This window comes from Pan paniscus, chromosome 4, assembly GCF_029289425.2.
Source record: "Pan paniscus chromosome 4, NHGRI_mPanPan1-v2.0_pri, whole genome shotgun sequence".
In the NCBI taxonomy this organism is placed as follows: Eukaryota; Metazoa; Chordata; class Mammalia; order Primates; family Hominidae; genus Pan; species Pan paniscus.
In genome coordinates, this window is record NC_073253.2 from 70,924,305 (window position 1) to 70,951,817 (window position 27,513).

A 27,513-nucleotide genomic window follows, 5' to 3' on the forward strand; every position below is an offset into this window, starting at 1 on the left:
ATGAAGTATTATTAACAGCAATGAAGCTTTCTACCCTAATCAGAAACAATTCCTCCAAAACACATAGCATCAGTTGTAACTGTGACCTGCTTGTTCTTTCTCCCCTACCTATCCTCTAAGCCCCTTTAGAGTAGAGACCATGTCTATTTTGTCACTCTATACATAGGATAATGCAGTGCTTGGCAAATAGTACGTGTTTAATAAACAATAACCAGATGGCCAGGTGAGTGAGTAACTCAAGCCACTTTCATTTACAACATAAATTGCAATTTATTATAGAGTGAGCAAAATGGAAAACTTTAGCTTGCCTTATCATCTGTTGGTATAAGCAAAACAGTTCTGACCCCCCCCCTTTTTTAACTTTAAGGTTATTTATAATGAGCAATATCCATATGTTCTTCTAGTTTATATCTGCTCAGGGCCTGAGGAAGGCAGACAAGCTGTTACTGAAATTCTCCAGATGGTGTGGTCTTTCCAAGTTGCTAGTTTAACTTCTACCAATGGAGTATTCATCGTTGCTTATATATCTGTCTGACCTGATGGATGTAATCACCTGGCTAATAAGAATTGTGGTGAATAGATTTCAGCCTGATATTTTATCCACAAACAACTTCTTATTCTCCTTCTGTTTCTCCTTTTAAAAGTGTCCACCAAATTGTTTATAAAATTACTAATAAAATTTGAGAAAATAGATGAGACCTTTGGCTTAGCACTGGATAATTAAGGCTATTGTTTTGACTTAACACAATTTCTGCCCAAATCAAAGAAACTTGTTCTGTTTTGTTTTGTTTCTTATTTCCCTGTGCAGCTGTATTGTGAATTAAGATATCCATTAGGCTCTTTAAAATGCTAAAATTAGGTCACGAACTCATTACCGTCTGCACAGACCCCAGCATTTCCAAGAACCCCAGGCCGGAAACCAACTATAGGCCATCCACTGACCAACTTTCAAAATCCTAGCATAAGAGTTTTTTGACTTCTACTTATCATTTGACTGAAAACTTACTGTTGAATTTTTCATATGTCAGGAGCTTTCCCCAACAACTCTGCCTAGCTATCATTTAATGATGCCTAAGATGAAAGTGTTGACAGCTGACTATGGGCACTGTTCAATGTGATTTCAGATATGCTCATGTTCTATGTGTGGTTTCCCTTCACTTTTGAGTTTAATTGAAAGTGACTGAACCCTAGAGCATCTTCATGATTCTGTCTTTAGCCCAAGTTAGACTGTAGACTTATGCCTACATTTTAAGCTTTCCTGTCTACCAAATTAGCACATCTTTAAGGAATTTAATTTTTAAAATACAGAAAGCGCATCGCCCCAATATCACTTATTCTAAATGTATAAGAAGCAGAAATCTGTCTTTTCCTTTCCTACTGCCCTTCTTAATGAGCATTTTCTTGGCACTGGTCTTTCCAGACTTTCAACAGTTTTATGGAAAAACATATATAAATTGGGAAAAATCATATTAATACATTCTGCTTCATACAAGAGGCTATAAATGCATGACTATCTTAGTAAATAGCTGCCATTTACAAAAGATGCTCTTTTTTTGTTTTTAAGGAGCTCACATTTCAAAATGTCATTCCACTTCATATACATTTCTATAAAGCAGACATTAGGGGGGACCCTTTTGTATGATGAAATTGATCTTAGAATGTAGGGTGTAAGACATAATGGCCTTTGACTTTTTAAAAAGCCACCTTTAAGACATTATATTTATTTGAAGTTTGAGGGTCACTAAGCATCAGAGCTTGGCAAGATGGGATAACCTTGAATCTAATGTTTGAGATTGTTAGTCCTTAACCTTTCAATTAAAAGCCTTTGTTTCCAGAAGATTAGCCAAATATTTGAAAGAAACCGGCAATGTTGAGTCACTCCAAAGGGCAAGTCTGTGCAACTGTCATACTGCAGAGCTCTCTGACTCTTTGATGCCGTGTCCCTGTACTCGGATTTGTCACCACCTCAACCTCCACACCATCACTCAAAACCTGAAAGTCCTCCCAGTCCCATCTAGACAAAACAGAGTGTTATCGCCCACCCTAATCCAGTTTGACCCACCTTTTAACCTTTCCCCTGGTATAACCCAGCACAGGCCCTATATTATAGCCAAGCAGACACGAATATCTTTTACACATTGCTATTAGTTCCTCTTTCCTGAAAGTACTTTCTGGCTATGCACGTTGCCCCAGTCTTTGAAGAACTAAATTAATTATCTCTTTTGTTGTAAAGCAAAGACATTAAAGCATATGTATTAGGCTGGTGTGACTTGCAGGTTGTTGCTTCACTCCTGTGCTTCAGCCTCCTCTCCTGTCAAATAGGGATGATACTGTCCAGGATTAAATGATAATGTCTTAGCATCACATCTGGTATATAATAAACATTAGGTAAATTTAACTTTTAAAAATCTAATATTCTGTGTTTCTAAGGAACATGTCCAGGACATTCTCAGTCCTGGATTCCCAAATCTATTTTCCTCTACTCTCCTTTCTCCCCAGAGCATTTTTCATCTTCTGAAAGTCTATACTCCACTTACGTTTTGCTCCCTGTTAGATAGTAAACCCTATAAAGGAACAAATCTTTATTTTGCTCACTGGTATATCCCAAGCTCTAGAAGAATGCCTGGCACTTAGTAGGGATGCAGTTTTGATTACATTAATTAACTTGCTGGTAAAGATCACTGGAATTCAGGGGCAAACTTGGTTTCCAGTCTCTAAATTGCAATGGCTTTAAGTTGGGATCAATCACCAGACCCCCATGTGCTCTAAACAACAACAACAAAAAAGGCTGTCAGTGTCTGCAGGCTTTTCAAGTTTTGTCATAATCATGGTTTCACAGCAAAATCTAGGGTAGCTAGTGGCCTACCATTTGCGTCATCTCTCTGGCCATGCACAGTATAAGGGAAATGACATACTCTTAAGAGTCAAAGACATTTGTTTTTTTCCCCCTTAAGGGAATGTTTTGGACCCAGGTGCAAATATAAAATAGCATTTAGGGTAGGAAACCACCCCAGCTCTGAGAGCAAATGACAGACTCGGAGAAGGGAACTTTATTCACATCTCACCTCTGATAATTAACTCTAAAAGTAGAACTTTGCTTATTTTGGAGGTACTATGCAAACTTGGTAGTGTTGTTTCTCTCACTGTTTTCCTTGATGGAACTAATTGTTCATATGCTTCTGTGGTATGTTAATTAAGGAACACATTGCTAGTTAAAAAAACACTGCAACTGTAAATATTTTTCTAATTTCACATTTTGCTTTACTAAAAGGCTTCTGTGGAGAATGGAAGGGCTTGGTCATTACTTTTGGAGGATTTGTCTTAACTTCCTTGTCTGCAATATTGAGTCTTTTTAATAAAGATTGGATTAGGAACTTAATAGTGGCTTTCAAAGAAGACTTGTCTTTGCACAGGGCTATAGAGTTCAGCTAAGGAAACAAATGATCGAATTGCATTCTCTGATGCTAAAAATGCCTACATAGGAGGACTAGAAAATAGCATATGCTACCATGGAGTGGATCCTCTGAGGCTTCAAGGACCAAATCAAGTTACTTTTATTTAATGACCATAGTAAGAAGCATACAGAGAGGCTACAAATGGAGCCCCTATCTAATCACTTGTGTCCATCCCACATTTCCCTTAAGTATTAAAATGGCAATTGCTAATAGGTACAGAGTTTTGCAACAGGTCATTAGTGGTTCAGAGAACAGAGGAGACTGCTCTGAAAGAAAATAAAAGCTAATGAAACATCTTGCTTAAGTATTACGTTTTTTATGAACCAAGGAAACTTCCTTTATTATGACTCATTGATGTTGACATTCCCGGGTAGACTAACCAGAAACCTTTTTTTAGTTCAGTATAAATATGAGTATTTCATAAAGGGCCAAGAGGTCTCAGCTGACACTCAGCTAAGTGTCATTTGATAAAGAACCATTCCTATTAGCTCACCTCATGCTAGAACTATAAACCAGAGTGGTACCCCCATGATTAGTTAAGTTAAAGACTGGTGTGCATTCAACAGGCCTGGAGAAAGAAGAACCCTCATCCCATCTGCTTACTCTGGGAAAGTCTCCCAGTGGTAAGTCAGATTTTTTAACCAACCTTTTGCCTAAAGTCAAACCTGGACCATTAATGTGGTATGTGTGACACTGAGGGCTACGCAGATATGTAAATGATAAATTTTAGTGAAAAGGGAAAATACTCAATACAATTTCTAGCCAATACTCTGCAAACTAGAAAACAATATAATTCATAGTTTTTTTTTTAAGCAGGTTAGACAATACAGTAATCTCAACATTAACATAAACCAAACTCATTTAACATGGAAGGAGTAAAGAGCTGGCCAGTACTAGATGCACTGTAAAATTATCTACAGCTGGAGACGATTTTGAATAACACATATTAAAAGATACACACATAGATCTAATAAATGAGTCTTTACAGCTTAGAAAACCAGAAAAACTCAATTGTCCTAGTATATAAATTTTTCATGTCAAATAAGTTAAGCCCTTAGGGAAGTAGCAGTTTATTTGGTACCCTATGATTTGATGATTTGTTTAATTAATGCATTGCCTTTTAAAATATCCCAACAGAGTTGTTTATCAGGCCAGTAGTATAAGGTTTATAAGAAACAACATCTTGCATGGGCTATTACTTCATATTAATATAAAGTTAAGATACTAATTACTTCAATCTTACAGATTATGTCCAGATCAAAAGTAAAAAGAATATGATGTTGCCTTTGGGAAAGAAAACTAGATTTTTCTACGATCCTCAAAATTTGTTAATACCAAAATCGTTAATACCATCTCAAGAGCTTATCTTAAAAAATGTAAATGGAGTAGTCAAGACTTGAGCCTTTGAAACTGTTACCTGATGACATAACCAGGTAGCTTTTCTAGGATATCTTGTTTTTATGCAACTCATACAAAGTTTATTTTTTCCCCTTCCCCAGCCCTGGATTAATTAGAGATGACTAAAATAGATGACTAAAGAAAACAATCCAGTGGAGTATACATATTAGAAAATCTTCAAAGTCCCTCTATAAATCCTAGAATAAACTTTCTGAAATCTGTACAGATTAAGGTGAAACTTGAGATCTGTCCTTGTGTTCTTGGAGTATTACAACCAAGAAAGAAGATGTGTGAGCTATTTAATATATATTCCTTCCTAAGAAGTCTTAGTTCTCCGAAACACTATCATTCACTTTAATCTTATCTGTAGAGGTCATCTAAATGACTTGTGAAAAGTGGTATAGAAATTGAATTCCTGAGGTCTTCTCTGGATTAGGAACAATGTTTAATGGTTGGGGTCACCAAGGGGTGGTTCTTTTCTGAAATCTCTACCAGACACAAGGTTCCTTGAATTATGCTTCCAAACTTGCTGAGTGTGCTTCCTGATCCCAAAGATAGATGTCTAGCCATGTTTGTGAAAGGGTAGACCAGTCAATGGTGATTACTTACATGATACTAACAGGTGTGATTTTAGGTATGTAAACTTGGATTTATATAAAGAATTCATGAAACAAAACTTGTCTCACTTACAGACTTTATAAGCAAAATTCTGATATTAAGTCGGTGTTTTATTGTATTAATAAGTGAACCTTTCTATGCTCATCTATTTCTGCAGTTACTGAACTGTATACAGATATTTCAATACATTAGAACACTTTGTTGTTCAGTGTAAATTCTCCAATTGTGCAACAACTAATCTGTTTACTTCAGTGTAAACTAGAATACTGTCATTTGGAATTTTTACATCCCTCAGTTTAAAAGTGCATTTATTTATTCCCACAAAACATATTTGTTCCAATACTATTTCCCAACAGATGAGAGAATAATGACAGATGTGAACTTTAGCTCAAGAATACTTGTGCATTTCTGCCAATTTTGTTCATCTTGTACTCAATCTGCAGCAGCTTTTTAGAGGTTTTTTTTTTTTAAATAATCATAAGCACAATTTCAAGCAGGTAGGCTAACTATTGGGAGGCCTTCTTTTGGATCTGGAATTCGACTCATGTGGTATTATTATATGATCACAAAAAGCAAGACACCAATTTGACAAATTCACCTCTCTCCCTTGTATACAAAAACCGAAAATTACCCAGGGGTTTCTTATCCATTAACCTATCTAATTTGTCCAGTAACCAAGAAATAAGCAAATAAGGAATATATTCTTACTCGTAGAAGAACTCTCCTGGACTTTTAGGAAGCCCAGTCTGATGTTGTATATTCTAGGAAACAAACTGCCAAGATTCTGACCTTCAGCCTGCTTGAACACTGGTATCAAGAGGAGAGATGGCTGGTTGTCAGGCTGCTGGTTCTCTGCAAACCTGAAATTTGACAAATAAATATCAAGTCACTTTTTGTTTTTAAATGACTCCTTTTTCCTTCATCTAATTTGAAAGCAACCACGTCTTGTCTAAAGGAAATTAACTAAATCATGAAGAACCATTTTTTAAATGATAATATTTTGAGCACACCAGATAACAGTAAATAGTAAGCAGTTTCAAATCAAAACAAACATAGCTATTCATAGCCACTGGGATTAGCAAGGCCACCAATATTCCTGGAGATGAAGCCTAACTGCCATGTTGGTTGTGGATGTCTTCCCCAACTCGAATAGATCATATCAGATGTGGAAATGTGACCCAGCGGCAAGTCTCTCATGGAAGGTTAATGCCAACTCTATGGGTAGGTTGAATATCAAAACAAAGGACATGCCACCTAGAACCTAGAGACAACATATTCGAATTAGATTAGTTAAACTGATCTTGTTTTGAGTCTGCATAACTGTAAGAAGTGTTTTCATGGTTTTGCTCTCTATACAGAAATGCAACAAAAAATACGTTCCACCTGTCTGTATACAATCACTATGTACACCCTAGTTTGCTCTGTGCTGATTTACAAGTCAGCTGGATTCTTCTTCCTTCAAACTCTTTAAACAGTGTGTCCTTGAAACATGAGTTGCAAGAAAGGGTACAGCAACACTCAAGCAATGGCTTTGAGGATTATATAAATATGGGGCTTTTCCTGGAAAGGGAAACCACATTGGGATTTTATATAATTTAGCCAGGCTATTAAAGAAGAAACCAAATATCAGGCAGTATTTCTTGCACTGGTTTTCGGAAGAGGAGAAGTTTAAGATTACCTGCTTGTTTTAAAGTGCCCTGGTGTGGTATATATCATAAAATAATTCTACTAGTGTACGTAGCCCTTCATTTATAGCTTAATGTTTATAGCACAGATGCTTCTAAATTACATGCTTTTTAAAAACTCTTCTAACATCTGCATAGACTTTCAAGCTGACTACTGTCATGGCACTTGAATAGAAAGTGGGAAGTATTTAATAATTAGGATTTATATGCATATGCGTCATAGGTGAAGTCACAGAGGGACGTGGATGAAGAAATGATTGTATCCTGAAGTCCACGAGTGAGGTATGCTGCACATCTATGTTGACTTAATTCAGGATTATTTCATACGGGGATGAGAATGCACAACCTAATGTTGTATATTCTAGGAACAAACTGCCAAGATTATTTGTATCATTCATTTTAAAACTAGCATGGTGGGCCGGACATGGTGGCTCACGCCTGTAATCCCAGCACTTTGGGAGGCTGAGGCAGGAGTTTGAGACCAGCCTGGCCAAAATGGTGAAACCCTGTCTCTACTAAAAATACAAAAATTAGCCAGGCATGGTGGCAAGCACCTGTAGTCCTGACTTCTCAGGAGGCTGAGGCAGGAAAATCGCTTGAACCTGGGAGGCGGAGGTTGCAGTGAGCTGAGATCGCGCCTCTGCACTCCAGCGTGGGCAACAGAGCGAGACTCCGTCACAAACAGAACAAACAAACAAAAAACCTAGCATGGAAATAGGAAGAGGAGTTATTTTTGGTAGAAATATCTAACCTAGCTTAGAAAGGACAGACATGAAAACAGTAAAACATTTGCTGGGTCAGTTTGGGTAAGTATATGATGAGGGAGGATTGTAGTAAAAGCTATGAATGGTGTGAGTGCGTTGCCTCTGAGTCTTAACTTTTTGACTACCTTTTCCTGCCAGGATCAAGCATAATACATTGTATATTTAGATGCCAAATTTAAAGTAAAACTCATGCATTTACTGTGTTTTGTATCAGTTCCAGAGTGCTTCTCTTCAAGTCACTGCCCCAAAGACACTGCAATAGAAAAATTCTAGAGGTTTCTATGTCAGTAGTAGTTTTTTTTAACATTAAAATTCTAATATTTTTCATGTAAGTTGTTCGTTCTTTAGAAAATTGTATGCCCTTGGATTTAGGATGGGAGGGAAGCAGAATGAAATATAATATCCTACTTTACCATCTAATGATACAAAATAAAGTTCTTCTAAATTCAAATTTTAAAACGGGTTTATTCTATTGACCCATTCCAGTTGCCTATGAACACTTTAGCTTTCTAAAATCTTCTTCCAAAAGTGCTTTCTTGGTATATGTTCTGATTAATATCACTTCAAAACTAGAAATACCAAGCCTTCCTGGTCTTGGGGGGACCCTCCTATGAGGGTCCCTTCCTGCTGTTGTCACCATGGTGTGAAGTCTTCAGCCTCATCACAGTCACCTAGTGCAAGTGACTGGGCTACCACCAAAACCTGGTGGGTTTTAGCCACTGAAGAAAGTGCTCTGGTGAGCGGGGCAGGTTTGGCCATCTCTGGTCCTGCAGTAGTGTCTCCAGGTATGGGAAGTGCTCAGTAGAGTTCCGCCATGTCCCTACAGCCCTCTGGTCACACGGCTCTTTCAGTGTGATAATGCATGCCACCCACCAGCCACTGCACCAAGGCATGCCCATGCTGCCCGAGTCTGCTTGGCTGGGTCAGATTGGACACCTATGCTTGTGCCAGGTCTTTAGTTAAGACTGCCCACCTTCCTGTTATGGGAATTCTTCCCTTGGGCCCTCCCCACTGTGTCAGACCACTTCAGCCCATTGATCATTTCCCAGAAGTGCCTCAGCTTACTCTATAGACTTGTTCACCAGCTTCCCAGATACCTTTGAGCTTTAAAGCCTAAAGTATATGGGAAAGAGTAGCCTTTGCCAAACTCCTCCAACCCCATAATAAAGCCATATTATCCTTTTTCCCAGAACAATGGTTTCATAATAGCTTTTCCTCAGAAGTAATGGGAATCACTCATGGCTTCTTCCATAGCTGACTTGATATTTCTCTAAGTAGAAAGAGAAGCAGCTAGTGAGGCGGTTCGAGATGACATTTAATATCACAACTCTGGGCTCAAGGATGTAGTCATTACCTTGCCAATCTCTCTTCCCTACATCACTTCCCAGGGACAAGTACAAAATGGAGAACAGCATATAAGGAAAGACATACCATGTAAGGAAAGAATTATGCATGGGCATAGGTGCCTAGCAACCTCCAAATACAGAGCTCTGCAAAAGCTATGTTGCAGCATGCTATGCACTAGACTGTAATTCCCCATTGTCTTTTCCTTGTCGAGTTGTGCCCACAACATTGTCCTACCCAGCTTGCTTGAGATATACGAAACTCACGTACCAAATGGTCCCTGATGTAAAGCAGGTCATAGCCCAAATGATTCAGTGCCAGCAATGTAAGGCAATGACAGAAATGTGATTTTTAACCTCTGTAGTTTCCCTGAAGTTTCAATGTCACTTCCTTTCCTTTGTAGAAGTGAGTTAAAGGAGAAAGTTGGATTCCTGTTCTGTGTAGTCTAAGCCAGAGGAGGTTATACTTGAGAACTGGGGTGGAATATGTTTCTTCTCCCACATTAAAGCTGAAATGGGTGTATACTCTCTAATGCCAATTAATTCAACCTCAAGCCTCATATGTCCATATTCACAAAAATTCCACGTGATCAAAAGACCAAAAGGACATTCTGACACTGCTCTCTTTCTTAGAAGCTGAATAAGTGTAAAGAGGGATTCTAGAATCAATCGTCTCTGCATGTCTGTGTTCATACAAGCATATTAACTTACACCCAGCTTTGCCGAGAGGCCAGAACATGTTCTCACTGTGAAGACTACACTTTCTATTTTTTCCAACTTTAGTGCAGTTAAGTGTTCAAACAGCCCTTGTGCTGAAACAACAAAGCAAAAATACAATTGCAAAATTGATCATAACCTTAATACTTCTGTTCAAATTGTGAACACTTTCAGACACTTGCCGTGAATTGGGTGGCACTGCCCCGTCTAAAGGCCAAGTGTGGTGGCTCATGCCTGTAATCCCAGCACTTTGGGAGGCCGAGGCGGGTGGATTGCCTGAGGCCAGGAGTTCGAGACCAGCCTGGCCAACATAGTGAGACCCTGTCTCTACTAAAAACGCAAAAATTAGCTGGGCCTAGTGGTGGGCGCCTGTAGTCCCAGCTACTTGGGAGGTTGAGGCAGGGGAATCGCTTGAACCCGGGAGGTGGAGGTTGCAGTGAGCTGAGATCATGCCACTGCACTCCATCCTGGGAGACAGAGCAAGACTCTGTCTCAAAAAAAAAACCCAAAAACCAAAATCCAAAAACAAAGAATGTGCCCTTATTTGGATGCATAAAGCTTCTTTGAAGTTTAAACTCTTCTAAACGTTCTTTATAGAGGGGACTGTTTCTTTCTTTCTTTCTTTCTTTCTTTTAGATAATAAAATGTGCATTTATTTTTTATTTATTTTTTTAATTTTACTTTTTCTTTTTTTTATTATACTTTAAATTTTAGGGTACATGTGCACAATGTGCAGGTTAGTTACATATGTATACATGTGCCATGTTGGTGTGCCGCACCCATCAACTCGTCATTTAACATTAGGTATATCCTAATGCTATCCCTCCCCCCTCCCCCCACCCCACAACAGACCCTGGTGTGTGATGTTCTCCTTCCTGTGTCCATGTGTTCTCATTGTTCAATTCCCACCGATGAGTGAGAACATTGACCCAGCAATCCCATTACTGGGTATATACCCAAAGGATTATAAATCATGCTGCTATAAAGACACATGCACACGTATGTTTATTGTGGCACTATTCACAATAGCAAAGACTTGGAACCAAGCCAAATGTCCAACAATGATAGACTGGATTAAGAAAATGTGGCACATACACCATGGAATACTATGCAGCCATAAAAAACGATGAGTTAATGTCCTTTGTACGGACATGGATGAAGCTAGAAACCATCATTCTCAGCAAACTATCACAAGGAGAGGACTGTTTCTTATGCTCCAATAAGAGACATTCTTAATAACAAGTTATTAAAAAAAACAAAATGGGTAGAGGTGGGTACAAAATTAGGATGGGTTATAATGAGTCCAGAGTATTGAAAGTTGCCAATTCAAGAGCTTAGACTTCCTATCATGCTCAAAAAAAAAAAAAAAATTCCAAAAAAACTAAAACTAAAAGGCCAAACACTGAATAGTAGAGAATGTACCGAAATAAATTTAAATGCTTTGATCTGCAAGTCTCAGACCTAGGCAAAGCAGCCAAATCAATATTAATGAGACAGTTTGACCAAGTAACTCCTGCTACCTAGGCAAAAAGGAATCTAGTGACAATGTATAATGAGACCATGTAAGATCCTTTTTCTATTTTGATTCAGAAAACATCTATAAAATACCATGTTCAAATTACCCTGCTAAGCTATCTTCTTGTTCTTTTGCTTGGTATATCTGCTAAATGGAAGGCATTCTTGGTTCAGTCCCCATGTAATGGGCTTTGTACATCCTGTTTTTAAAAAATGGTTTTTAAAAACAAACACATGTAATCTCTAGGAATAAGGCATTACAGTCTCATGCTAGATCTTTCCTGGTGCCAGCTTTGTCCCCTCCAGCTATTTCACAATTAGACAAGTCAAACTCTCTTTCTTGCCCTCAGTTTTCTAATCATTATAATAAAATGATGTGGCCAAATTATTCTCTATTTTTCTTTCAGCTCAAGTCTTGGTATTTCTTTAAGCAGATAAAGCGTTGTTAAAGTAAACCATCGCACCTCACATAGGTCAGTATATTGAAATGATTTAGGAATCTTTAAAATATATTGATACCTGGGTCTCTATGCCCAGAGACTGTGATCTAATTTATCTGGGAATGCCATGAATATCAATGTTTTAAGAATTCCACAGTAAAATTTTCCCAGATGATGTGAAGCAGAGCTTCTAAACTGTCCGTGATAATGATGTAGGCATGAATTTTAACTCAGGATTCATTGGAACAGGCATCTCTGGGTAACTTAGAGTAGATTTTGTTCCCAGAGTCTGTTTCTATCAGAACCCAACTTTTGTAGGCTCAGAAGGCAGAGCTGAGCAGGAGGTGGCTCTTACACTGGCAAACCATCTCACTTTTCCACCTGGGCTTTACTAGTTAAAATACTAGGCTGGGTGCAGTGGGTCAAGCCTGTAATTACAACATTTTGAGAGGCCAAGGCAGATGGATCACCTGAGGTCAGGAGTTCAAGACCAGCCTGGACAACATGGTGAAACCCTGTCTCTACTAAAAATACAAAAAATTGGCCAGGTGTGGTGGCTGATGCCTGTAATCTCAGCTATTTGGGAGGGTGAGGCAGGAGAATCACTTGAACCCAGGAGGTGGAGGTTGTAGTGAGCTGAGATTGCACCACTGCACTCCAGCCTGGGCAACAAGAGCAAAACTCTGTCTCAGAATAAATAAATAAATAAAGTATTACACCATTCCACCTTTCCACTTATTAGTCATTTGAGCATAGGTTCTTACTGTTCTAAAAGTGTTTAAACACTTACTGTGGAAATGCAATGTTGGAAAGAGCACAAGACTACACAACACATAGCTTCTGTGACCTAGCTTTGGTTTAATAGTAGCTACTGATATGGTTTGGCTTTGTCTCCACCCAAATCTCATCTTGAACTGTGGCTCCCATAATTCCCATGTATTGTGGGAGGGACCTGGTGGGAGGTAATTGAATCATGGGGGCAGTTTCCCCCATACTGTTCTCTTGGTAGTGAATAAGTCTCATGAGGTCTGATGGTTTTAAAAGGGGTTTCCCTTTTCGATTGGCTGTCTTTCTTGTCTGCCACCATGTAAGATGTGCCTTTCACCTTCCACCACGATTGTGAGGCCTCCCCAGCTACGTGGAACTGTGAGTCCATTAAACCTCTTTTTCTTTATAAATTACCGAGTCTCAAAAATACAAAAAATTAGCCAGGCATGGTGGCAGGCGCCTGTAGTCCCAGCTACTTGGGAGGCTGAGGCAGGGGAATGACGTGAACCCGGGAGGCGGAGCTTGCAGTGAGCCGAGATCGCACCACTGCACTCCACCCTGGGCGACAGAGCAAGACTCCGTCTCAAAAATAAATAAATAAATAAATAAATAAATAAATAAATAACCCAGTCTCAGGTATGTCTTTAACAGCAGTGTGAGAACAGACTAATACAGCTACCATTTGTTAAGCACTTTCTAAGCCAGGTGCAGCTGTCGCTATGTAAGTTCTTACTGATTTTTTTTCTAATAGCTCAGCAAACTATATTCTCATTTTACCAATGAAGAAATGAACATTAGATAAATTGCCTCAAGCCACAGAGCCAGGAAATGATGAATCCTAGGTGGGTGGCACTCACAAGCCTGAGCTATTAGCTGCTATGCTATCCCACCTCTACCCACAGTTAACTCTTTGATAGAATCTTAACTCTGGTCTGACTTGGTTCCAAAACAGGGAAAGCATCTTGGTTCAAGATTTACTAAGTCCTCTAAGTCCTGCCATATCATTTTCAAAGATTAAAGGCAGTGATACCTCCTCGCTGTAAATGCATAACTTGTGGATAGCTCATTGACTCGGGCTTGTTCTGTTAGTGAGGCCTCTACAGCAGTGTCAGCATTTACAAGAAAATCTTCTAAGGACTCCTTTTCAGTATGCATTAGCATAGTCTCATTCCTCAGTGAAACAGGCTGTAAAAATCTTACTGTCTGCTCAGTTTGGTCTTTGCAGAGCAGAAGAGCCTTCCTAAAAGCATACGAATCCAAACAAGCAGTTAAAGGAAGGATTTGCATAAAGTATCAGAAACAGTCTAACTTTGCTACAGCATCGCTGGTAATGACCCCTATTCTTAAAGAGCTACTTTGAAGATAGCAGTGAAGGCTGTTCGCTGCCCTCTTGGACCCCGAGGTCTGTCTTAGAGGTTAATATTTCACATGTTGTCCTAATTCCGCACTTTAGCTGAGGCAGGCAGAAAGTTCAAAGAAACAAGGAAGCACATTCTCTGTCCAGTACAAAGTACTGGACATTCTAAACAAATATGTTTATGTTGCTTTCTTCTTGAGTCTCCTTAATTCCTTTCCCTGTGTCTATTATATGTGGCTTCTTGCTAAAAATTAATGGTGTGTTAATGTCAGTGGGATGATGACTTTCTGAAAGTAGCTTATAAAATCCAGGTTAAAATCAGTGGGATTCAAGAAAAGACAAGAGAGACAGTATATATAAGAGAAGAGGAAACACAGACTACGCTCACTTTGAGCCTAATGGCTTATGACGGATTGATTTTCTGTTGCTGTGTCCATTTCATTATTCATAAAATAAAGACACATTCAGCCGGGTGCGGTGGCTCACACCTATAATCCCAGCACTCTGGGAGGCCGAGGCAGTGGATCACCTGAGGTCAGGAGCTCGAGACCAGCCTGGCCAACATGGTGAAACCCTGTCTCTACTAAAAATACAAAAAATTAGCCAGGCATGATGGTGGGTGGCTGTAATCCCAGCTACTCGGGAGGCTGAGGAAGGAGAATGGCTTGAACCTGGGAGGCAGAGGTTGCAGTAAGCCAAGATTGCGCCACTGCACTCCAGCCTGGGCAACAAGAGTGAAACTCTGTCTCAAGAAAAAAAAAAAAAAAGAGAGAGACATTCTGTTTCATAGACCTTTCGGAATAAGTGTTCTTAGTGGTTGGTATACTAGGTGTTTGTCCCATTCCCCTTAATGTTAAAAATAAATTCCCTACCATCTGTTGAATGGGGCTACCACTAAGTCCTTAACTCAAATTATTCCTTTTACCAGCATTTTGAGACTGGCAAAGCACTTTTCCTGCCTGCTCTGTATAATTAGGGTAAGAAGGTAGGCTTGGGAGTCACAGGGGAGGATGGTTGACACTTGTATTATGATATTGCTTCAAAACCTTGGAATCATTAAGTAGTACCATTGCTGATGCCAACACATTCCTACTGGTAGAAAGGATAAGGATATATAAGAAGTGCCAACCAACTTTACCCCTACAAAGCCTAGACTAATCATTGTCCACCATGCTGGCAATTGAAGGATTCAAAACACTAGACATTTTATATGAATCACTAAGGACTAAGCAATAGCTGATTTTTATTATTGCAAAGCCCATAGTCATTCTAAGATGACTCATGCAGTCTTCCAGAATAAATTTCTCAGAGCCTTCTCAGAAACCAGGAGAGATGTTGCAAGCTCCAGAATCTCTTGCAGTCATCTGATGCTAGTCCCACAGAAGGGGGAAGTCTCTGCATTCTTTCAGGGAGATTTGTATTAAGTCCAAAATCCAAGTTAGAGATCTTCACTTAAATGGAAGCTAATTTTATTAATATAGCAGAGTTTCCTTTACAGCTTTCTGTTCTATCTGAGGCCTTAAAAAGGAGTCAGGACTATAAGATAACTTTAGATCCTCCTTTGTTTTTACATGTGTCATCTTACTTCTCTTTTCAATCTTCTAATGAAGGAAACAGCCAGTCCCTGAGAACCAGGATAACAAACTAGCTATTTTTAGATGGGGAACTGTGCTTGTGAGCCTTTTTATATGTTTTTGAGCTTTCATTTGTAATCCTTGCCTTGTGATAACACCCCTTGGGTGTATTTCCTGACTAATTTTGCACTTTTTGAACTGAAGGGACCTGAGACTACACCCAATGAGTGAGAAAATTGTATACTTCCTCCTTGTGCTGCACTCACTTGCTTCCCTTTGTAAGAAATTTTTACCATCCTAGAGCTTTCAAACAGACCCCATTGCTTAACATAAGCTAGACACTTTCTTCAACAGAGCCCCAGTTTGGAAAGGTAATCAAAGGAATTAACTAGGGGACTTTTGGTCCTCAGATCCCTTTTCCAGGCCCAATCCCTTTTTTAAATTCAACTCATTAAAAACCCTGCTAAAAGTTTTATGGATGCAAGTGACAATATTCAAATGCATTACATTTGAATATTGACTATTAAGTTTAAACCAATTATTCTCTACAGATGGATCTAAGTCTGTAAGTGAGCTGCCTTCTACCCACTGCATGTTAAATGATAACTTGCCTATTTCACAAGTCTATGATGGGGACGTGCTCTTTAAACCTTGGGAGAAATGTGAATTATCACTCTGGTGTATGCATAACTGGATGTACACTTTTGTTAAAATCTTGCAATAAGTCTTGAACATTTTTTTTGTAAAGGGGTTTGTAGTCTTGGGGCCTGCAAGCAGAGTCTACCTTCTGATCATTTCAGGAAGTAGAGATAGATACATTTTCAATTGTATGGCCTACAATGGAGACTTACCCTTGGCTATTGCAACTCAACATACACATCCATTTTCTTCAGGGAATTTATATTACAGAAACTTTTCCTCCTTATTTTTTTCTTCCTTGTCCCTTGGAATTGCTCATACCCAAATGGCGAAAGGATATAGTCAAAGGAAATCAAATACCTTTAAAGCAATTCCAATGCTATGAAAAGCTGTATTTAAATATCTGAACAGAGAAATTTTTGCTATAAAAACTTACAGCAAGGTAATGCCACTCACCTTAGAATCCTTCCATTTGGCCCAGTCTGCCAACACTAGATTCGATACCTGGTCTTGAGCTACGTCTTGTGTTACTTTTATGACTAAACCCAGATGCCACCGTTCCCTCCCCCAAAACCCCTCAAAGTGCTTTGTGGCACTTCTCAAATTCTTTTAAAATAGTCTCATGTAAGAATACAAATTGCCAAATTTAATGAGCTAAGTCTTTTCATGTCAGAAATAATACCTTGCAGTGAAGTATGATATCCGGCTTCAAAGATGGGCAACAAACTCTTAAGCCCAGGTCACTTTTTCAGCCAGTGATTCTAACCCAGTTCTGGGCCATCTTGCTGCTGCTATCAACACATGCATTGATGAACTCAACATAATACTGACCTAAGCAAGACAGATCTGAAGGTATAGTCACACACACTTCAATTGCCTCCCATGAAGAAAATAGAATGTATTCTGTTTTGGAATATATTGTTGCAGTTCTTGTTCTGGGCCTAGAAAGTTAAAAGTAGATATCGAAGCATATAAATATAGCCTTGAAAGCCAAAATAATATGGTTTTTAAAAGCATATAAGGATTAATATTCAAGTGAAACACTTGAATCTGCCACATTTAGGGTACTCTTAAAGAATAGTTTTTTGATCTGGAAAATCAAAACAGATTAGCCTTACCATTGTGTCAGTTGGAGTTCAGTCCACACCAGTTATTTTAAAAGATTTTAATGTTAAGCATTAATTCCCATTCGAATACTAACCAGGCCTGACCCTGCTTAGCTTCCAAAATCAGGCTTGTTCATGGTTGTATGGCCGCAGATATTAAGTGTTAACTAGGTATAAGTTGTTAGCTAGAAAACTGAGAGAGTAAGAAGAGAAGATCAAGTCATCACTGGGTAAGTAAACGACAGAAAGCAGCTACCACCTCTAGGGCTGAGGGGACAAAGTTAAGACATTGGAACCATCAAAGTTTATAAAGCTTGCAGGAGGGGGTCTCATGGTGCTGATACTGAGGCCTCTGAGAAGGGAGTACTGCTTAGCTAGTACTGGAGTCCCTGTGCTCTGAGGGCCTGGGACCTGTTGGCCTGGAGAGAGTATGCCAGAGGGCTGATGCTGATGTCTCCAGGACAGGCATGATGAGACTAGTTCTGCAAGTGTTAAAACTGGATTCAGGGGCTGTTTTAGGAAGAAACTCTTGCTGCTGGAGTGAAGAAGTTCTACTAGAGTCACACTCCCAGGAGTCTCAAGTCATAAGGAAGTCCATGTGGAGCAAGCAGACATGTCCGAGTCCCTTCACCAGCTTGGCAGTTTCCCTCCAGCGCACCTTACTGGCAGAGCCAATATGCAGCCAGCAGGCAAAGCAGGAATGTTTGCACAGTCTAGCTCTGGCTTCACTAACCGGAGATAGAGGTGGTTCTGAAGCTGAGACAACTTAAATGGCACAGATCACCCCTCCAGCTACTCAGCATCCACATACACCCTTCCACACCTTTCAACTTTTCCTCCGACAGCCACACAAGTGTTTCCATCTACAAAGGTGCAACTGTCTTTCATTCAGAGAAAGATGTTCTCACCCTCTCCCCAAACTGGGAAGCTGCAAAGACCCCATAGGCATCACATTCATTTCTGGAAAACGGTTATTGTCTTTGGGCTACATTAACCACCCCTAGACTTCAGTTGCAGTCCCATCTGAATAATTCACTGCCTAAAGGCAAAATTGTACATTTAACTTCAAAAATACTTGCATTAAAAGAGAAGATAGAGAGATAAGAAAATAGGTAATACATACCAGTGTATACACATAACAAGCAAGGAAGAAAATACGCATAGCTACAACTGCCCTCATTACCATCTACATGAATGCCATCTATATCCCAGACATTGAGAAATGAGTCTCCTACCTTCAAGGAGATTATAGTCCAGTGTGTGGGCAGACAAGCAAATAGACTTGTGTGTAAACCATGCAATGGACATGTGTATTTCAAGAGGACTACGTGAAGCTGTGCTGGAATACAGCTTCTCAGCTGAGATTTGTCACTGCAGTGTTGAGGAACTCTGGTTTGGGGCCAGACAGTCTGGGTTACAAACCTGGTTCTACTACTTAGCAGGTATGTCGTTTTAAATATCTTTGCCTTCACTTTGGGAGGCTGAGTGAGGCGGATCACGAGATCAGGAGCTTGAGACCAGCCTGACCAACATGGTGAAACTCCGTCTCTACTGAAAATACAAAACTTAGCCGGGCGTAGTGCCCCTCACCTGTAATCCCAATCCCAGCTACTCAGGAAGCCGAGGCAGGAGAATCGCTTGAACCCGGGAGGTGGAGGTTGCAGTGGGACGAAATCGTGCCACTGCACTCCAGCCTGGGCGACAGAGCAAGACTCCGTCTCAAAAAAAAAAAAAAAGAAAAAAAGAATATCTGTGTCTTAGCCTTCCCTCTGGAAAATGAAATATGATACAGTAATACTCACAGGACTACTATGAATCTTTTAAAGTTATACAATTAAAAGGTTAATAGTGCCTGGTTCCCACCTAAGTCCTGAGTTAAGAATGGCTTTGAGTCTCCTACTGTGTAAGACTTTCATCTGTAAACAGACTGTCTCCCTGGTTGCCAACCAGCCAGGTGTCTTTGAGCAAAATTAACTACTAAATCTCCAAATGAAGCAATTCAGATAACATTACTCATACATAGATTGCATGAATGTATGTATTTAAAGACTGTTCAGATTATAAAGACTTTTAAAACTCACAGTGGGAGAAATTAAGTACTGACCCCTATGAAAACATGTTGACATTTGTAAACAAGCTAAGTGCAATTTAAATTGAGTAAAAACTTGAGACTTACTTTTTATTTAGATATTCTTTAAGTATCTAACAAACGACAGTTATTCTCATGTGGTGGGCTTGGTCCTTCAGTTAAAATGTTCACTTAAATGGGTGGTATAGGCACGGAATGAAGAGGGCTTTTGTTGAAGGCAGGGTTGTGGAGGGGTTAGTGTGCCAGCCCACAGGTTGTCTTAATATGATTACAAAACAATGAATAGCTTTTCTTTACCTTTGGTCATCAGTCAATGTAGAAAGTTAATCTACTCGCCCTAGCTCTCTCTACAGCTATATAGAAACATTGGCTCCTGGGAAGTGAGAGAACCTTTTGGAAAGTTAGCTCACTTCTGCCTGGTTACAATGACTGCATTTTCCTGTTTCTCCTACTATGATACATTGTGGGTAGGGCAGAGGTTGTGAGAGCACATGACAGACTGTTTGGAGTATGGTGATGCTGAATAATAGCATAAAAATGTACTAGATTAATTGCACAATTGGACCCCCCTCAATCCATTATTTCCCTGATACAAATAAGTGTTAATGGCAAAAAAGGATGTGTTTTATAGTGCTTGGATAACCCTGGGGATCATATGCAGAATCCTAATACTTAAAACAAATTTATCAATGTGAATAAGATACAGTTCATAACTCTACTCTAGTCACTGCCTTTATAGTTAAGCAATTTTCTGAAGAACTGAAATTTATAATGCCCAATCTCAAATGGCATTTGCAGTCTTACCAGGCTTAACATTCAATTTATTTCTGTTTTGCAATAATGCCTAGCAAGTTTTCGATCCCTATCTTTAATACTTGATTTTTATGTGAAAGTTCTAATAAAAACTGCTTAGCTAGATAATCACTAAATGTTACTAGATATCAAGTGCTTAAAGAAAAAACTAATAGGCACACATGTTCCATTTTGGAAACTACAAAGGAAACACTCCTACCCACTCCCCTGCTTTCAGTCTTCAGTCTAATACAGCAGGAGAAGGAACAAAATGAGTCCAAAGAACTACAAAAGAAAGTCACTACTTGTAAGCCTATTCTGGCATAAAGTCTGGGTCTGCTGTGTTCTGATCTCAATATGCCTCTAAACTCTGCCTACAGGTGTCTGTGGGAGGTTATGTTTATTTGAGACTTCTCCATCGGGATCACCTGGTGTCACCAAGTGTCCACTGGTACTGAGGTTTGCTGCCTGCCTTCTTGCCATGTCTAACGAAGTGGAAACAAGTGCAACCAATGGTCAGCCCGACCAACAGGCCGCACCAAAAGCACCCTCAAAGAAGGAAAAAAAGAAAGGTATGGAGAAATCCACTTGAAGCCAAGGAAGGGAGCTAGAGATGGTTACCCCTGGAGAAATGTGAGATTCAGAATAAAGTAAGGGCTGGCTCTTATCTTCCTTCAACCTCAGCTTAGTCTCATGTTCTCCTAATAGGAAAGTTGTACCTTGGGAGAAGAGACTGGTTCATCTCACGTGTAAGAAGACATCTCTGGAAACCTGCGATTATACCCACTTAAGTCCAGTTGGGAAACAGTCATGGCATCTTGCTCAGTTAATAATGCAGTCGTTAATTATTATATGGTTATCATTCAGTTATTTATTTACCATTTGATTTTACTGAACTCATTGGGAATGGGACTACACAGACCTTGTAAAAGGAGCAAAAGACATTATAAAGATGGGATAATTATCTTAATAATTTTCAAGAGAACTTAGGCATAATTCCTTTCTGCCTTATTGATAATTTAAAATGTTGGTAAATTGCTTGGCAGCTTATTTTTCTTACATTAAAAATACGTATATTATCATCCTTATATTCCTTTAAAGACTTGAAAAAAACTATGATGAAAAATGTCCCCAACTCCCACCTCCCATATTCCCATACGTTTCCCATAACGCTGTCAATTTTGTACTTCTAACAGTTTATTTTCTCCCCACCCCAACTCCATTCACAGTTGATTGTGGAACATGATTTTGCTCAAAGGAAGTAAGAATAAGACAGGATAGAATATTACATACATGATCAGTTGTAGTATAATCAGGATTTATACTACTTAAATTTTGGAGAGTCTAGAGCATATTTGGTCATAATTAGAACTAGCATTCTTTATCCTGTATTCCTTTCTTTTCTCAGGCCCTGAAAAGACAGATGAATATCTCTTAGCAAGGTTCAAAGGCGATGGTGTAAAATATAAGGCCAAGCTGATTGGCATTGATGATGTGCCAGATGCAAGAGGGGATAAAATGAGCCAAGACTCTATGATGAAACTAAAGGTAAAAGGGAAATGAATGCTTTATCTGTATATTAAGCAAAAGTCCAAGAGAGGGAATTATATTAGAAGCTCTTGTTGACCTATTGTTCAATTACTTGAAAACCGCTTTTAATCACATTATCCATCAGTAGTGCCCCATTTTCTGAGAAACCGTGAGTGTTTGCATATTTGGAGGGATGTCCTAGATACCTAATTTTATCAAATATAATAGGACTCTAGATGCCTTTTCCTTCTGGCAAACTCAACATTAGGACGAACCAAGCGTATTCCTATTTCTATTCCTATAAAAGCTATGTGCAAATATTTGCATTGTTTGTCTTACTGTATGTGGAGAGCACGGAATATCCTGTTTTAGACCTGGGAATTGTTCTGATAAAATTTAGGATTCTACTTAGACATTGGTGTTCCTTAGCGCTAGCCTTTCTGTTTTTTGAATTTAAAAATTTAGTACTATGGCACTATGTGAAACTGACTTAATAAATAATACTTGTTCAATAGTTCAAGGCCTAGAAGAAACATCTCTAAAGATCTAGTTGAGCTTTACCAGTGACTATTCTGAGGCCAAGAGAATTAGAGTGACTTGTCCGAGTTCGCACAGCTAACTAAGGGATGCCCTGGTTCAACGTCTTCTATGCCGTCTTGCTGTCCCTGATGAAAAGTGCCGAATCCTCTCATCGATGGCAGATCAAGTCGAAAACAAAGCTGACTGACTTTGAAAATTTTAATATTAAAACCATTGTAGGATGTTTTTAAAAATTCAACTTCTCTTGTTTTTCCACCCTCATCAGGGAATGGCGGCAGCTGGTCGGTCTCAGGGACAACACAAACAAAGGATCTGGGTCAACATTTCCCTTTCTGGGATAAAAATAATTGATGAGAAAACTGGGGTAAGAATTCACATTTGCTGATACCTCTCTGACCACCTGAGTCTGACCAACAATTTGCTACTTGAATTTCGGCTCCCCTTCTTCGTTCTCAAAGTTCTGTAGGGAACAAATATAGCATATATTACATCTCCAGAAGTAACAGGCAGAAAACAGAATAGGAGGTAAAAGTCAAGATACTTTATTTTGAATTTGTGTTCTATAATAAATGTGAATCTAAGTCTGTTAAGTCTGTTAATAGGCTTAGATTCACATTATGTCTATAATATATAAATATACATATTTTTGAAATTAAATAAATATATATAATTTATATAATATATAAATATTTAAATATATATTAAAATATAAATACATATATAATTTATAAAGCAAAACTTCTATATATATATATATATTTTTGACCTCAGGTATACAGAACTAGATTAATTTTAACCCCTAGTTTGTGACACTTTTATGTATTGCTTACATGTGAACTTACCGGCTAACCTAAAGCTAGAACCTCACCCATAACACATCTACCTCTTTTTCATTTCTTTTTTCCCTGCCTTCTCACCTCACAGATGTAACCTTGTTTTTGTTGGTTCCTGTTGTTCTATTACTTGTGAACAATCTTACTTATTTTGCCTTGTTTTTAAGCCTTATCAGAAAGCTATTTGTCATACATCAAGTCTTCTGTGATTTTTTTTCTGTACTCAATGTAACATCATAAGACTCATGTTTTTTAAAATGTTGTGTGTGGCTCATTTTCATTGTTATAAAATACTCTCTCGCATCACGATACTGTGGGGAGACCTCCAGTTACTATTCATCCCTTTCTAGAGTGCCCATTATCTACCATGCAAACCTAAGGCCCTGGCACCCTAGTGGACCCCACTCAGCCTGCTAGTGCTGGGGTCCTCAGGCACCACTCTCTTTATCAGTTGCCTTTATCTGTCAACTCTTATTTTCCCAAGCCCATCAGAGAAAGGTGGCATGTTTCTCTCACCCTTCTGTGTCTCCACAAACTTTCTAAGATACTCTAAGATATCTTAGACATTCAGGACAAAAAGCCAAGACACACTCTGCCACCTACAAATATCCCTAAAGAGTTCAACCTTGTTAACTGCTTGAAAGGATCAAGAAAAAGGAGGGAAAAATAGAAGAAAAGACACTAAGCCAATACAGTCCCCACCCCTTATAATTCCTGGTTACTGATGTAGTCATTATGTCATTAACATAGTGTAGTTATTACTACATTATGTTACTATGTATTAGGCTGTCTAGGTGAGGCTGAGAAACACTTGATGACAGTATTTGGTATCCTCCAGAATATACTGGGAATACGGTTCCAATAACACATAGGATGGTTCCTCGGCCACTCTGAGCCATCGTCAATGAATCCCTGTGAACACTCCTCTAGCTTAGTTATGCTGTTCTTTTAAGTTTGTCTTTGAGTTGGGAAAGTAGACCTATTTGGCTTGGCTTAAGGGCTAAATGTCTCCTCTTCACTTGGTCTTCTAATCCTCAGTCCTTCCTGGCTATGTGGCATCATGTCTTTAAAGCAGGGAGAGTAAAGTATCAATATTTTAAGAAGGAACATTCTTCCCACTTATGTTTTCTATTCTTCTTTCTTTTGAGCCCTTTCTAGAAAGAGTAATGCTCTAGCCTTCAACCAGAAATGAAAAGTCTTTCTTCAAATGGTTTAAACTTTTCATATATGCCTTCATATATGTGTCTGAGGCTTCGGTGTGCTAGCCTGCAAATAGATTCTAGTTTTCTTAATAAATTACTCTTTATGTTCTTTTTTAAGGTAATAGAGCATGAACATCCAGTAAATAAGATTTCTTTCATTGCCCGTGATGTGACAGACAACCGGGCATTTGGTTATGTGTGTGGAGGAGAAGGCCAGCATCAGTTTTTTGCCATAAAAACCGGGCAACAGGTGAGCTCTAAGTCTTGACATAGACCTGGGGACTTGTCCTCTGTGGACATTGGAGTGTCTGTCACTCAACTAAGAGATTTACTGGAAATAATTGGATGTAAGAGGGCTAAATAATAATTCCAAGAATGACTATTTTTATTGGCCTATGGAATCTTTTAAAAATGTCATTGATAGCTATGCACTGCTGTGTGCCACAGGATTGTGAGAATGGACCTTCTTATAAAGTGAATACTGACTTCACAACAGTGGTGAATTATTCTCAGGAACCTTAAAGGACTTCAAATATGATCATGATACCTCTTGTTTTGTCTAAATACTTATTAACCCTGCTGTCTTTTATATACCTAAGGGTGAGGATTGGGTTGGTGGTGATCCCCTATAAGCCAGCAGAGGGTAGTAAGGCGTTTTAAGATTAAAAAAAAATCCCAGTATGAATTATAATTGATAGGAGACAAAGGAAATAAAATACTAAAATTTAAATACTGATAACAGTGCTTTCCCTTACTGCAGGCTGAACCATTAGTTGTTGATCTTAAAGACCTTTTTCAAGTTATCTATAATGTAAAGAAAAAGGAAGAAGAAAAGAAAAAGGCAAGTACTACCTGATTAAGGCTCTATTAAATTTAAAACTGGCTGGGCATGGTGGCTCACACCTATAATCCCAGCACTTCGGGAGGCAGAGGTGGGTGGATCACCTGAGGTCAGGAGTTCGAGACCAGCCTGGCCAACATGGCGAAACCTCATCACTACTAAAACTACAAAAATTAGCCAGGGGTGGTGGTGGGCACCTGTAATCCCAGCTACTTGGGCGTCTGAAGCAAGGAGAATCACTTGAACCCGGGAGGCAGAGGTTGCAATCAGCCGAGATGGTGCCACTGCACTCCAGCCTGGGCGACAGAACGAGACTCTGTCTCAAACAAACAAACTTAAAACTGTACTCAGGACTATGTTTAATATTATACATAAATATGGTCTATCTGAAAATTTGGCTTCTATATGTATTGTCTGTTCTTCCCAATAGGGCAATGCATACATTTTTATGGTTAGGCACTTCTAATCTGCACTCCCTGGCTTTTATTTTTTTTCTCTCTATGAGATTCATATTAATTCTAGGAAATATACAGGACAACCAAGTTTAAATCCAGTAACTCTACTCAAACCTTATATTGATATGAAAAGGGGAGGGGAACAGAGGGCAGAAATAATATACAAGACTTATTCTTGCCTTATGCCTGTGAACCATAGGCATACTTGTTTGTGTATTTAACTCCCTTTCACTATGAATATGAAGATCACTGAATATGTATCTTTCTTTTTAGATAGAGGAAGCCAGCAAAGCAGTTGAGGTAAAATTGCATCTTTACTTCTTGTTAATCATGTGTGTGACATGCGTAAGCCCCTGTTTTCTACCTGCCCAACCACTCTCGCCACCTCGCTTATTACTATGTGTTTATGACTTCTCTGATCATGAAAGATGTTTAGTTAAAAGATGATACCAAAACCATTGCTTCTTAGCAGACTAATAGAGTGGACAAATACATTTTATAGACAAAGCTCAACTAAATCCTTAAATATTTGCTATCTTTTCAGAATGGGAGTGAGGCCCTAATGATTCTAGATGACCAAACTAACAAACTGAAATCGGTATGTATTAATATGTGACGTTTGACAGTTCTTACTTACCTGAACATGGGTTCTACTTCCTGTAGATGTTGCTGTTACCAAATCTGTATTGAATCTATATGAAAATCCAGTTGAGACAACTGTTTTTCAAAATATTAGTGTAACATCTATGTCAATATACAAAAGTAGTCAAAAAAAGATTAGAAAAGTAATCTTTATAGTAGCCACACCTGAATCTAATCTAATACTTTTAAAGGATGTGGACAAGATAGATTTGCTTTGAGACATGTCTACACTTCCTGACCTAAACAGCTTAATATGAAATCTATTAGTTAAATGGAAATTAAATTGTGACAGCTACTTTCCTAAACTTTAGGAAACAAGTGATTACAATATACGAAGTAATCTTTTTTAGTAGACACATCTGAATCTAATCCAAATACTTTTTTAAGGGTGTTGACCAGATGGATTTGTTTGGGGACATGTCTACACCTCCTGACCTAAATAGTCCAACAGTAAGTGTTTGTTTTTAAATTTGCAATGTAATAAAATGACATCTATAACTCAAATTGGCAATAACCAGAAATCTTAAGCATCTCATTGAAACTTGGAAGGTGACTGTTGATTTTTGCAAATGAAGTGTCAATGGTTTTTAGAATAAATGTGAATCTTAAGTCACCATGGGAACCTATCCACACTAATTCAGTTATATTAATATTGCTTACAGATTAAACCTGAACAATAAGTCAGCAATGTAGTCCTTCTTGGTATCACTTAGGATTAGAAGGAGGAGGTGAATAATAATCCTTGAATAAGCCTACTTGAAGAAAGTATGACTGTTAGATGGTTAATCATAAAGCCTCCTGGCCTCTTCATTTCTTTTGCATTCTGTCTGTTGCAATTTAGCAGCATAAATTTGGTGTGAAGTAAGATTTAAAACAAACAAGTGGCTCAGTTATATTCCACCAAAGCTTGTCCTTGTTAGAAAGCTGCCCATTCTCATAGGATTTTATACCATATCCAGTCTGCTCAATATTGAATGATCTGTAACAACCCTGTAAGAACAGAACAGTATTTTCCTTTATAAATTAAAAAAAAAAATGGTGGTTCAGGGAAAAAAAAGAAGAAAAAAAAAATAAAAAGGAAAGAGGTCCAGATTCAAGACTTAGGCCCAAGTCTTCAGACCTTCCAAAACATACCTCTAATGAAAATGTCCATGACATTTTGAATGACTTCTTGCAACTTCTTTTATTTATGTAACAGTTTCCTGAGCAC

General features: G+C 38.7%; 1 protein-coding gene across 8 annotated transcripts in view; it reads left to right on the forward strand.

The window, feature by feature from the left end:
- DAB2 (DAB adaptor protein 2) overlaps nucleotides 1–27,513 on the forward strand; it is a 55,617-nt gene that overhangs the window by 12,223 nt on the left and 15,881 nt on the right. For 5 of the 8 annotated variants that reach the window (XM_003810964.5, XM_063604488.1, XM_063604490.1 and 2 more), the window contains 8 exons: nucleotides 20,641–20,832; nucleotides 21,669–21,808; nucleotides 22,596–22,694; nucleotides 24,484–24,615; nucleotides 25,126–25,206; nucleotides 25,935–25,961; nucleotides 26,206–26,259; nucleotides 26,691–26,753. In XM_003810964.5, the coding sequence (XP_003811012.2) occupies nucleotides 20,742–20,832; nucleotides 21,669–21,808; nucleotides 22,596–22,694; nucleotides 24,484–24,615; nucleotides 25,126–25,206; nucleotides 25,935–25,961; nucleotides 26,206–26,259; nucleotides 26,691–26,753 (687 nt within the window). In that variant the 5' untranslated portion in view covers nucleotides 20,641–20,741. The remainder of the gene's footprint in view (nucleotides 1–20,640; nucleotides 20,833–21,668; nucleotides 21,809–22,595; nucleotides 22,695–24,483; nucleotides 24,616–25,125; nucleotides 25,207–25,934; nucleotides 25,962–26,205; nucleotides 26,260–26,690; nucleotides 26,754–27,513) is intronic. The other 3 variants (XM_063604492.1, XM_063604493.1, XM_063604494.1) reach the window with 1 other exon arrangement.